This window comes from Hippocampus bargibanti, linkage group LG02 (genome assembly GCF_051943395.1).
Source record: "Hippocampus bargibanti isolate YZ-2025 linkage group LG02, ASM5194339v1, whole genome shotgun sequence".
NCBI lineage: Eukaryota > Metazoa > Chordata > Actinopteri > Syngnathiformes > Syngnathidae > Hippocampus > Hippocampus bargibanti.
In genome coordinates, this window is record NC_142735.1 from 30,457,235 (window position 1) to 30,471,005 (window position 13,771).

Consider the following 13,771-nt stretch of genomic DNA (forward strand, 5'->3'; position numbering starts at 1 on the left):
CATTTGACTAAAACCATCAGCCTGCGTGTTTTGGGTATTTTAGATGCTATAAAACGTTTTTCTGATGTCAATTAGGAAACAAAAAAATTGTCGGTTTTCCTTTAAATATTGCATAGTGTGTCGCTTTCTCGGTCAGGGGCGTTCCTTCAGTGACGTTGGGTGAGGACTTGTCACCAACTCAAAATGAAGACTTCCGGAATATTCAGCGCAAGTCTTAAAAGGTAAAATATGGCTATATGCGGTGGAATCTTTGTAAAATGCGCTCAGTAGAAGCCATTTGAAGTGATTTTACAAATTCAAATGACTCGGTTGTCCTTTAAAGCATGGCAAAAAATGAACCGATATAACACTTTTGCCATACTGGTAGCCCACCAAAAAGGGACATTATTTTCACAAATACAGTTGAATTTCAATGATGAAATTAATGGCTTTGTGGTTCTTAAATTGCTAAATTCGCTGCGCCCCCTGGGCCCCTAGACGGCCACCTTTTTTTCAGACTTTTTTTTCCTCATTTGTCATTCTCATCCCTGGATGTGCCTTATGCAATAAAGTCTCGTTATACCGATATCGGATATATCGATAGTCCCGGTTATATCGATATTTTTCGGACTCCCGAGAATATCGATATAACGAGACTTTACTGTATTTGGAAACATTTTATCCATTTATATATTATACTGTACTTGACAATGTTTTGTATTCATTGAAGGTGCGCCTTATAGTCCGGTGTGCCTTATACAGCGTAAAATACGGCTAGCTGGCTAATTCTTTGCATCATGATAATGGTCGCTTTCAGGTCAGTGGTCACAACTAATCATTTCGTTTTTGATATAATTCCATAATCCGGAGACACAGTTAAAACATACATGACATTTTTTTTCACCCCCCGACTGCAATCTCGACCTTGAAGTTTGTAGGTTTCAAACTTAAACCGGAAAAAATGCTGAGTCATTCTTCTTCTTTTTTCTCCGCTGCAGATGTGTTTGCAGTGATCGACCTGTATGGTCAGTGCGTTCAGGTGTCCATCACAAGCTCCTCTGGCCCACTGGACAACAGCTTGTGCACCAGCAATGTCACCGAGAAGAGTTTTCCGATCCACTCTCCAGGTGGGAAAGCTCTTGGAACCAAATTACCATATTTTCCGGTGTATAAGGCGCACCCAAAACCTTTGATTTGTGTTTTTTTCCAAAAGGTGACACTGCGTCTTAGTCGGGTGCGCTTTATATGTGAAGTCATATTGAGGTCTCGCAATGACTGTGTCAGAGATGTTCGATCAGACACAGTGGACAAAGGCTCGAACACAGAAAGATTGTATTTTACTGCCGGCAGGAGACGCAGCCAATTATGACAGACGCCCAAAATTTGCAGCCCTCTGCCAAGCTGTTTATTGGGAGTATATGCAAATTTAAGTGATACATTAGTAAAACATAGTTTTCTTGATTAGAATACCACGCCCCTGGAACGTTCTAAGCACGAACAGCTGTAAGTCATAAAACATTGTCTTTTCCATGAACTGATAAATTTGTAACCTGGCTAATGAGCTCTTCCTGTGAAGGAGTTTCAAGTCGTAAATTACTCCCGTGATAAAGGAGTTTCCCCAAGTCCTAAATTCTGTCCAAGGCCAGATCTCCTAGATGAAGATGCCAGTCTAAAGGACAACCGACGTCTCCGGACAAGTTGTGTCCATAATTTGTAAAATGGCTTCAAATGACTTCTACTGAGCGTATTTGAATAAGATTCCACTGCATATAGCTATATTTTACGTTTTAAGACTCACTCTGAATATTTCGGAAGTCTTGTTTTTGAGTTGGTGATGAGTCCTCACCCTACGTCACTGAAGGAACGCCACTGACCGAAAAAGCACACATTGTAGCAGTCCTTCCATCACGTCAATGCATTTTGCTGTACTTGTTTGGTCTTAAAATGTTGTGTTGCACTAAAAAGAGGCAGAAGAGGGCGACAAAGCTCCATGTAAGGAATTTATCAGCCTGTGGAAACTGGCTGATTAATTCATCATACGGATCGCTTGGTCGCCATTTTCTGCCTCTTTTTAGGTGTTACATTTCCCCCCACTGTTGCCTCAAAATGGCATGGAATAAATTATTTAATCGATTGCAAACATGTATGCTTTCCTCTTCAGAACTATTTGAATCATATTCATAACTGGATGTGTAACAAGAAAGCATATTCTCCGAATCTGAAGCCATTGTTTTGATTCTCGAGCAATGCAAGACGTCTTGGCGTGACGTCACAAACTGGAGGCGGGACTTTCTGAAAATGCCCAATTCGCAGCTCAATTTTTTGCAGATTTTGGACACTTTAAGTCATTTTTATTGGTGTTTTGCATTTGACTAAAAATATCATACTTCGTGTTCTGGGTATTTTAGATGCTATAAAACGTTTTTCTGATGTCAGTTAGGAAACAAAAAAAGTGATGTCGATTGTCCTTGATGAGGCTGTGTCTCTTGAACTCAGATTGACTCATGGTTTTTTGTGCTTTCATTGTGTACTCGAGTCACACATGTTCAATAAGCATATAACATGAAACTTTTAAATATGATAACTTCTATTCTGTCTAACCTCCATCAGACTGTCAGCAGCCACCGACTCACCCCCCCCCCCCCCTTTAGAAGGAGTATTGCATAACTGCAGCTTCTACTGTAGCGCCTTATAATGTGGTGTGCTTTATATTAGGAAAACTTTGATCTATTTTTATATTTGGAAAACTTTTCTTTCACTGAAGGTGCGCCTTAGATATGGAAAAGTTTTGAAAACACACCATTCGTTGGGGGTGCACCTTATACACCCGAAATATGGTATATGATCCCTACCTTGCCACATGAGGAGAAAATAAAGAGCTTGTTGTGTGTTTGTGTTTGCATTCGCAGCAGGGGTTGCCCACAGATTTCACGGCAAACATGGTAAGAACATGGTACTGCTCGGCGAGGGGTGCCAAGCGGTGCGAGCCGGCGGATACGCCCATGGCATTGTTTTCAGCGGCAAGGAACTCCAAGTGGATGAGCTGTTTGAGGTAAGTGAATCGTCATTTCGCGGTGCCCGTGGTGAAGTCGTCATTCCGCGATGCCCGTGGTGAGCAAGCGCCATTTTGCAGGTGAGGATCGATGAAATGGACGAGCAGTGGTGCGGTTCGCTTCATGTGGGACTGACCACACTCCCACCCCCCGAGCTACCGTCGTGCCCGCTCTCGGGCTTCTCCCCGTCCCTCCCGCAGCTTCGCACCAAGGTCACGTGGCTGCTCTGCGGCTCCGAAGTCCGTCGGAACGGCGTGCTGCAGCGCCAGAACTACGGACGCTCGCTGGACCGGCTGACGGTGAGCCGTGAGCTCCCACTAACTTAACTCCAAAAGGTTCCTTGGACGTGCGGCAATGACTTGGTTTTTCTGCCAGGTCGGGAACCGCGTGGGTGTGAAGCGATGTGGCGATGACACCATGCACGTCTTCATTGACGGCGAGGATATGGGACCTGCGGCCACCGCCGTCGCCAAGGTACACTTGAAAACTTGCACAGGTGTCCAAGTCAAGGCCCGGGGGTCAAATCCGGCACGTGAAATTATTTCATTTGCCCCGCAAAAGACATTCCATGCTCATCTATCAAGGTAACTAGCTAGCGAGTTGGCTAGCAATCGGGCTAGCTAGCGAGCGATCTGGCTTGCTCACTTTCTATTTAGCTATCTGGCTAATCCCATACGCCACAGGTGGCAAAGTCAAGGCCCGGAAGCCGAATCTGGCCCTGCGAAACAAATTAAACTTGTTAAATTCCGTTGTATCTACCCCGGTCAAGGATGATGCTTCATACTGATGTGACAAACGTTTATTGTGAAACACTTGGAACACCGTGAAAACTCTAAAGGACATTTAAAAACGACAATTAACGTTACAAGAAGTTCGACAAGATATACAGTAAATAAGCAAATTAGTAACGTACGTGTGCACCTTATTAACCGAAAGTAGATAAACTTTCACGTAGACTTTAGACTGTCGTTCTCTCTCTCTAGCATTACTCTCGTTCTGTCTCTAGCGATTACTCTGGTACATCGAAACACATGACACGGAAGCGGAAGTGATAATGACAAAACATTATAAAGTATTGAAGACAATCTTAAGGAAAACACACATAAAGGTTCACATGGAAACGTTCAACACTTTTACAGAACAAGACCAAATAACTTATATTTTTGTTGTCATGCCAACCAATGACAATATACCCGCCAGTTACATCCGTCTTCATCTATCAAGGTTGCTAGTGAGCTGGCTAGCTAGTAAGTTGGCTAGCGATCAGACGAGCTCTAAGGCCTCTCCTATTCAGCTAGATGCTAATTCCCTAGACCACAAGAGTCAAAATCAGGTCACGGGGGCCAAATCTGGCCCGTCACGTCATTTTATTCGGCCCCCGAAAGCAAATCAAGCCATGAGCCATGATGCTTGGTCAAGTCCCAACCCAAATTTCAAACTGTCCCGTGTAAACCACAATAACAGTCAATTTTTTTGTTGTTGTGCGCCCTGTCATATGTGGAGGAGATTAATCATTCGAATGGCTTCCCCAAAATTCGTAACGGCCCCGAGAGGCAACTCAAACTACAATGTGACCTGAAGCGTCTCCTCCCTCTCACCCCCACAAGAATGTGTACGCGGTCTTGGACCTGTATGGGCGGATCACGGCCGTGTCGCTCGTCAGCTCCGCTCTGATTGAGGACGTGGAGGCCGTCAAAGTGCCGTCGCTCTCCTCGGAAAGCTGCAGTGAAGGAGAGGATGACGGATCGCCGGTCCGAGAGGTACGTGATATGATTTTGCCTTTACCGGTATGCTGTAGCAGCCTTTTTATTTAATATTGCGCTAAAAAAATACGCTGTTACCCCCATTAAAACAAAACTGAAAGCAAATAAAAACGTTTCCATCCATGCATTTTCTGGTCACCCTGAACAGGTGGCCTTGGGACAATTAGGAGTCAGCCTGACGTGCACATTTTTGGAATGTGGGAGGAAATCCGGTGAAAACCCACTCCAGCCTGTGGAGAACATGCAAACATTCCAAATTGTCCCGAGGTGTTTGTCTTTGTGTGCCCTGCGATTGGCTGGCAACCAATTCAGGGTGTCCCCCACCTCGTGCCCAAAGACAGCTGAGATAGGCTCCAGCAACCCCCGCGACCCTAATGAGTAATAAGCAGTATGGAAAATGGATGGATGGATATACATGGCTTACAAACTTAATTGGTTACCAGACCGTGTGTAAGGCGAAAAGTGTGTATCCCAAAAATTTATTTCCCATAGGACACCATTAAAATGAGAATAATCTGTTCCCAGGTCCCAGTAAAACATAATTTTCTACTTTTTAATTGTCTATGCCTTAAAACTACACATGATATACCTTATTTTATGTGTAATAAATGTGCTATGGTATTATAATTAAATAAATAAACTGTACCGTATAATAAAGCCGTTTTATTGACCTTTGTGATGGTTGTTGATGGCTTGATGGGATGGAGTGGCCGGTTTCATCAACATTAAACACTTGATGAGGGACGTTCGTTTCGCTATGGTTGAAGACGGTAAAAAATGGCGTCTGCTACACAGCAAGACACGGGAGCTGGTCACGTAACCAAGTCACGTGACCAAGTCAACCAATGACGCGACCGATACAGATTTCGATAATGGTGGTACTGTATAGAAACCCCTAAGCAAATATCGATTTACCTGAAGTATCTTTTGTATCGATATAAACATAGCAAAATGGCCAGCGGGAGATGAAAAAGAGCACCGTAGTAACCGGATTAGCGTAATAACCATGAATCGTACTAAACGGAACTAATTATACATAAAAAGACTAGAAATCTGCACGGGAAATGAAAATAGTATCGTAATAAGCAGTATTATCAATATAACCGATATCGAGAGATGGGGGAGATGTTTGATGAGTGTGCCACGAGACTTCACTGTATATATATATTTATTGAATTACAACAATATCCAACATCAAAATAAAAAGAGAATAATGACAAACTATTCTAGCGCCGCTTATAAGGTTGACCAGTTTGAAATGCGAGGCAAATGCGACCACAATTAATTATTTTTTTCCAAAATTGATAAGAATCAAATGCTGAAAAGTCATTTATCAGCCGATAAATGATAAAGAAAAATTTGTTGGGTCCTTCGCTTTCAGGCAACAGGGGAGCCGTGCGCAGCGTCTCCTGCCCCCACGGCGTTTCTGGAAAACCACGGCAAGAATATCCAACTGTCCAATGGGAGGCTGACGGCAGCCCGAGTGTCCAGCTACAATCAAGGCCTGCTGGTCACCGCCCGGCCTCTGGTCCAGCAGCAGCTCTTCCAGGTCCGTTGCAGGCTGTTCGCCGGCCGGCGCATTGGCCTCCCTCTGACGTTTTCCGCCTTTGCGCTCCAGTTTCAGATCGACCGTCTCAACCCCTCGTGGACATCGTCGCTGTCGCTGGGGGTGATCGGTCACTCGCCGGACCGCCTCAATTTCCCTTCCACAGCGTGCGGCCTGAAACGCTCCGCCTGGCTGCTGCAGAGAGACTCTGTTTTCTACAACTCGCTCAAAGTAGACGCGCGCCGCTGCCGCCGAGCTTCCCGCCGAGTCAACACCACCGCCACAAACCGTCTTCCTCCCCAGATATGCGAGAACTACGGTCCCAACTTGGACACGTGTCCCGAGGGCACAGCCTTGGGTCTGCTGGTGGACACCAACGCTTGCCTCCACCTTTACGTCAACGGCATGGACCAAGGGGTGGCGGCGCAGGACGTCCCCTCCCCCTGCTACCCGTTCATTGACCTCTACGGCCAATGCGAACAGGTGGGGGTCTCACGTCACGTCTTGCTAGGAAAAGCCAGCAGGCCTTCCCCCGAATTCACTTGGTGTCATCCCGTCCGGCAGGTTACAATCCTAACCAACAGCCCACCGGCGGGCGGCGGGGAAGGCGGCGACGCCCGCTGCCGGGGCGACATGGAGAAGGCGGACGTGGTTGACGGTAGCAGTTACTAGTGTCTATAATCGATCTAATGCACCGGTGTCAAAGTTGAGGCCCGGGGGCCAAATGTGGCCCGCCGCATCATTTTATTTGGCTCGCGAAAGCAAGTCAAATTTGTGAAATTCCATGATGCTAGCTCAAGTCCCAACCAAAATTTCTAATTGTCCATGCCACTTTTTCACATTTTTTTTAAATAGAAGGGATGTCGGAAATGGGTCTCAATTTCACAACACAGCTTCCTCAAGGCCAGATTTCTTCAGTCAGGGTTGGATCACTGTATGTTTAAATTGTTGGGGAAGTACACCAGAAGACAGAGTGCACCACGGGTATCAAAGTCAAGGCCCGGGGCCCACAACTGACCCGCCGCATCATTTTATTCAGCCTGCGAAAGCAAATCAAACTTCCATGATGCTTGCTAAAGTCAAAATTTTCAAATTGTCCCATGTAAACCACAATAACAATCATTATTTTTGACTCGAGATTTGAAAACTAGTTTTTCATTAATTTGTTGTGCGGAATATGTGGAGGGGATGAAATATTCTAATGCACTGTGTCAATTATTTTTTTTGCCGTGGGGCCACATTGTTGTAGTTACCGTTTCCTCTCGGGGACCGTTATGAATTTGGGGAGGCCGTTAGCATGTTTCATCCCGTCCACATATTCCATCTAGAGCGCTGTCAGAGATGTGACAGTCAGACACCGTGGACGAAGCCTCGAACCCAGAAAGATTGTACCTACTGCCGACAGGAGACGCAGCCATTCATGACAGACGTCTGAATTCTGCGGCCCTCTGCCAAGCTATTTATTGAGAGTATATGCAAATTTAAGTGATACATTAGTAAAACATAGTTTTCTCTCTAGATTACCACACCTCTGGAACCTTCTGAGTCCCAACAGCTGTAAGCAATAAAACATTGTCTTTTCCATGAGCTGATAAATGTGTAACCTAATGAGCTCTTCCTGTGCAGGATGTTCAAGTCGTAAATAACTTCGGTGATAAAGGAGTATGCCAAGTCCTAAATTCTGTGCAAGGCCAGATCTCCCAGATGAAGCTGACAGTTTAACTTGCTGTCTGTTGACCTGATTGACCCCAGGTTGTCTGTGCTTCAATCGAGTCACACGTTAACTAAGCATATAACAGCATGAAACTTTTAAATATGATAACTTCTCATTCTGTCTAATCTCTATCAAGTGCACAACAAATTAATTGAATCATTTTCAAATTTAAAGTAAAAAATAAATGACTGCTATGGGGATTTACATACGACATTGAAATTTTGGTTCGGACTTTAACAAGCATCATGGAACTAACTTGACATGCTTGAGTTGCTTACTCGGGCTGAATAAAATGATGTGGTGGGGCGGATTTGGCCCCGACTTTGACTTTCCCACCTGTATTCTAATGGCTTCCCTAAATTCACAACCCCCCCCCCAAGAGAAAACGGCAACTACAATGTGGCCCGCGGCAAAAAAATGAGTTTGACACCCTTGACCTAATGGATCCAGAGCCGCGTACGATCACGTCGGGTGGGACCTTTGGTCAAAACAGAAACTGCGATTTGAAAATCGCGAACAGCCGCTGTTGAATTGACCACAATCCAAAGACGAGACATTTCCTGTTCAAATTGATCAACTTTTTAGCAAATAATCATTAGCTTGGAATTTTCGGGCAAAGAAGCTGCGACCGGGGGCTAAAATGACATAGAAAGTAGTGGCTCAAACATCTCCCCCTCCATTATGCATGGACTCAATGGCACCCAATAGTTGCCACTGAACCCTGCCCCTGATTGGCCCACACCTGCCCGCTGGTGTCTTTGATAATGAATTGGAATTCATCTCAGAGCGTGACTTTGCTTTGCGTCGGGCGTGCAGGCATCAAAGAGAGCGTGTGCTGGACACCCCCTCCCGAGGTCAACCCTAACAAGTCCTGCGAATACCAGGCCCTGTGCTCCCGCTTCAAGGACCTCCTCACCCTACCAGGTGACTTTGACTTTATTCGAACTTGAGAAGTGTACTCGCGTTCCGCCCAGAAAGGAATCCCGGGAAGGGGCAAGTCGCGATTAGACTCCTCAAATCCCGTGTAACGATCTTCCGTTTGCCAGACGGGTACTTCAGCGAAGAGACAAAGTACAACCTGTGCTACTGTGAATCCTGCCACAAGTTACGAGGCGATGAGGCTTATTACAAGAGAGGGGAGCCGCCCCGGGACTACGCGCTCCCTTTCGGGTGGTGCTGCTTCGCCCTCAGGTGAGATGAAATGCCACTTGACTCCAGTGGCGATCCATGCATTTCACACCGAGGCCTTCAGTCGCGCTGCTTCGTTTCAATCAATCCAACCCTTAAAGGACAACCGACACCATGTTTCCTTACTGACATCAGACTAACGTTTTATAACATCTAAAATACCCTAAACACGTAGGCTGGTATTTTTAGTCAATGCAAAATACCAATAAAAATGACTTAGTGTCTCAAAACTGCCACAAAATCAGCTTGGAACGGGGCAGATTCAGAAAGTCCCGCTCCTTTGTTCATGATGTCACGCCAGGATACTCCTTCACAAACTGCCTTGCTCCAGAATCAAAACAATGGCTTCAGAGAGTTCAGGTTCAGAGAAGATGCTTTCTTGTTACTCATCCAGTTATGAATATGATTCAAATAGTTCTGAAGAGGAAAGCATAAATGTTTGCAATCGATTAAAGAAGTCCTTCCGTATCAATTGGAGCCGTCTGCACTCCAATGTAGTGCCCAGAAAATGCACAAGATGGCGCCCAAGCTTCGTTGGAAATTCGCTGATTTGTCCACTGGGAATTTGTGTAAACTTTCTTTATGCGTGTTACCGCAATTGCCTGCGACACACCACGATTCACCATTGTGTTATTTATGTAGTTTTCCTTCTAATTTCGCCATCAACACTGTGTTTTCAGATGAAAAAAGTACCCAAAATGTTTTATGTGTCACTTTCTCGGTCAGGGATGTTCCAGACGTGGCGTCATGTCAGACATCGTCATTAACTCGAAAACAAGACTTCCTGAATATTCAGCGCGAGTCTTAAAAGGTTAAATATAGCTGTATGCGGTTGAATCGTTGTAAAATGCACTCAGTAGAAGTCATTTGAAGTGAATTTACAAATTATGGACGCAACTTGTCCGGAGGTGTCGCTTGTTCTTTAAATACAATAACACACATCAGGGGAAAGGCAATGAAAGGAAGCTGAAAGACAATTTGGAAGTATTTCATCAGAACTCGTTGACAAAATAGAATTCACATCAGTCTTTGAGATTGATATTTTGAGGCCAGCAGAGAAGGCCTTGCAGGCTCAGACGCTCCTCCACTGCTTGACTCCGATCAGACCCCCTCTCAGTAAACCTTTTGTGACTCGTCCAGCCCAACTTAACTTTACATGTGCTTGAAATTCAGAAGCTGAACTATGAAACTTATTTGGGTCTTCCTGTTGAGGGTGGAATACAGTGATACCTCAGTTTATGAACCCCTTGGCTTACGAACTTTTCGGTTTACGAACGTTAAATTTATGAAAATTTAACCTTGGCATTCGAACTATTTTTCGGGATACACACGGAGCGCCACAATGAATGATGTGTCGTTTGCGAACGAGCCCATTCTTCTAAGAAAAAAATGGCAGTCGACTCATTTGTGTCCTCTATTCCCTGCCCCCAGCCTTCGGTTAAAGCCACGTGATTGGTCAAGAATGCAGCAGTGAGGGGGGGTTAAACATTAAAGAGACAGGCAGACGACAGAGAGAGAGAGTGACAAAATGTATTTCAACTTTGATAGTTCAAAGGCAGAGTGTAGACTGCAAGGTTAAAATGCCCATCAATCAGGCTCCACAAATAACCCACACAAGCCGTCTGTACACTTGATGCAAAAAGCCATCAACCCAGCTAAACAGAACACAATTAATGAGGAACGAGTTAAAATGATCGCAGAGAAAGCACCTCCAAGGGATCATTCCTCAAGATGGTGAAAGAAGAAGGCTACGTTCCTCATCAAGTGTTTAATGCTGATGAAACCGGCCACTCCATTCCATCAAGCCATCAACGACCACCACAAAGGTAAATAAAACAACTTTATTATACTGTACAGTTTATTTCTTTAATCATAATACCACAGCACATTTATTGTACATAAAATAAGGTATATTTTGTGTAGTTTTAAGGCTTTGAAAATTAGAAAGTAGAAAATTGTTTTATGGGGACCAGGGACCTGATTATTCTCATTTTAATGGTTTCCGATGGGAAATTAATTTTTGGGATACACACTTTTCGCCTTACACACTCTGTCTGGGAACCAATTAAGTTCGTAAGACAAGATATCACTGTATAAACAACTGCACATTAAAAATCAGGGTCTTCCTCTCTTTCGAAAACACAGGCTGGCAACTTCCTTTCCACAACAACTTTTTTTTCTGGGTGTTACAGGATTAAACCGCACTGTGAAGTTTCCAACGCACTGAAAAAGTGGCACATGGCGTACCACGGCACTAGCGTCGGGGCCCTGCGACGCACACTGGACCACAGCCAACTGCTGCCCGGTAGCCACTTGCAACTCACGCCCTGATTCTTTCCGTCACAGCCGCCGTTGAGCATTCTCTCTTGTGAATTGTCGCCGCAGGGGCCTCGTCCATCTTCTCTGTGGCTCCGGCCAAGGCGGAGGGGCCGGACGGCTACAGTGATCCGGAGGAAAACAGTGCCCCCGGTAGGGAGGCGCCCAGGGTGAGGCTTTCGCCCACGATGCGCTACTCCGGTTTGGAGACATTTGCTCCCAAAGTGCCGTAAGTTGACCTCCGCTTTGCTCTCTGCTCCGCACCCACGACTTATTTCTCAAATGCTCTAAAGGCACAAGGTCTACGCGCACGGCGGCAGCGCCCAGAAAGCCCAATTCCATTGAAGTTGGGCCCTTTGACAGCACAGCTCACCCCACAACAACAAAAACAAAACATACACAACCGTTGACCGCAAACATTGGTGTTCATCCGTGATGTCATTCAATATGCCGCAGCAGACAAGATATTTCATCTTGCGACTGCCCGACCTTGGCGCGTCCTTCAGGGATGAGAATTTTCCACCGATCTGCGGATTTCTGACTTTTTCAGACCAAAATGACCAGATAAAACTAAATATGTATTCTCTTTTTTTTCGGCTGTTTCGGCTTGTGTTGGCGGAAAGTGCCATTTTGATTGGATGATAGTGACGCCAGTTGTCGGAAAGCTCCATTTTGATTGGATGATCTTGATTTGGTGTCAAAACAGGTAAACGCCCTCTTTTGAATAAGCGGACAAGTAAAAAAAAGTATGCCAAGTCCTAAATTCTGTACAAGGCCAGATCTCCTAGATGAAAAAGTTGAATAGACCGAAGGATTCGCCTTTGTGGAAAGAACAGGTTCTAAGGTGATAGGTTCTAATTTGCAATGAAAAAATACCATCAACGAAACACTCGAATGTCAGTGGCACTATGACAAGCCCCATGCTAACATTAGCATCAAAATACTACTGTGAAAGGCAACAGTCAGCAAGCGTGTAAGCTAATGAGCAGTGTGCAGGCTAGCGAGCAGTAACCTTGCGTATGTACCTGGAAAATTGACTTTCATTCCAATCGTTTGGCTGGATTTTTACCAAGGATTAGAAAACAATTGATATTAATGGGGAGTATTATACAAAGTTATTTTAAATAATACATTCTGACATTTTGTTGAAATCACACACACACACACACACACACACACACACACACACACACACACATTACATATAGAGCGCACAATAAATGAATGAAAAACTAGTTTTCAAATTTGAAGTAAAAAATAATGACTGTTATTGTGGTTTACGTGGGACAAGTTGACATTTGGGTTGGGACTCCAGCAAGTATCATGGCACTTGACATGGTTGATTTGCTTTCATGGGCCGATAATGTGGTGGGCCAGATTTGGCCCCCGGGCCTTGACTTTGACACTAGTGATCTAAGGAAATAGCCAGCTAGCTGAATAGAAAGAGAGCTAGCTAAGTAGCTAGCTAGCTCAATAGATGAGCATGGAATTTCACAGGTTTCATTTGATTTTGCGGGCCAAATAAAATGTGGAGGGACAGATTAGGCCGGCACTTTGACACAGATGATCTAAGGGATTAGCCAGCTATCTGAATAGAAAGAGAGCTAACTAGCTCGATAGATGAGCATGGAATTTCACAAGTTTGATTTGCTTTCATGAGCCGAATAAAATGATGTGGCAGGCCAGATTTGGGCCTGGTCCTTGACTTTGACATCTATGTTCTAAACCAAGGGTCGGGAACCTTTTTGACTAAGAGAAAAGTAAAATATTTAGAAATGTTTTTCAGTGAGAGCCGCACACACGCACGGCCACTTTTCAACAAAATGTCAGAATGTATTATTTAAAATGACTTTGTGATAATACTCACCATTATTATGAATGGTTTTCTGTTCCTCATGAATGGTAAAAATCCAGCCAAACGATCGGAATGAAAGTCAACTTGCCGGGTCCATAGGCAAAGTTACTGCTAGCTAGCCTGCACACTGCTAGCTAGCCTGCACACGGCTCATTAGCTCCCACACATGCTTTCTGTTGTCTCTCACAGATGTATATTGATGCTAACGTTAGCATGAGGCTTGTCAAAGTGCCACTGACATTCGACTGTTTCATCAATGGTATTGTTTCATTGCGAATTAGAATCAGAACCTTTTCTCTCCACAAAGGCAAATCCTCCGGTGCATTCAGGCTGAAGTGGACTCAACATTTGTTTTTT

General features: G+C 44.7%; 1 protein-coding gene across 2 annotated transcripts in view; it reads left to right on the plus strand.

Annotated features, from left to right (window-relative positions):
* The window catches only part of neurl4 (neuralized E3 ubiquitin protein ligase 4), a 32,336-nt gene that overhangs the window by 16,283 nt on the left and 2,282 nt on the right, over positions 1-13,771 (plus strand). The window contains exons 16-28 of one of the 2 annotated variants that reach the window (XM_088990887.1): positions 978-1,106; positions 2,892-3,031; positions 3,113-3,331; positions 3,408-3,506; positions 4,640-4,792; positions 6,177-6,344; positions 6,414-6,572; positions 6,645-6,824; positions 6,906-6,999; positions 8,872-8,979; positions 9,102-9,246; positions 11,436-11,548; positions 11,629-11,788. In XM_088990887.1, coding sequence (XP_088847013.1) covers positions 978-1,106; positions 2,892-3,031; positions 3,113-3,331; positions 3,408-3,506; positions 4,640-4,792; positions 6,177-6,344; positions 6,414-6,572; positions 6,645-6,824; positions 6,906-6,999; positions 8,872-8,979; positions 9,102-9,246; positions 11,436-11,548; positions 11,629-11,788 — 1,867 coding nt within the window. Of the gene's footprint in view, positions 1-977; positions 1,107-2,888; positions 3,032-3,112; positions 3,332-3,407; positions 3,507-4,639; positions 4,793-6,176; positions 6,345-6,413; positions 6,573-6,644; positions 6,825-6,905; positions 7,000-8,871; positions 8,980-9,101; positions 9,247-11,435; positions 11,549-11,628; positions 11,789-13,771 lie in introns of both variants that reach the window. The other variant, XM_088990888.1, reaches the window with a different exon arrangement.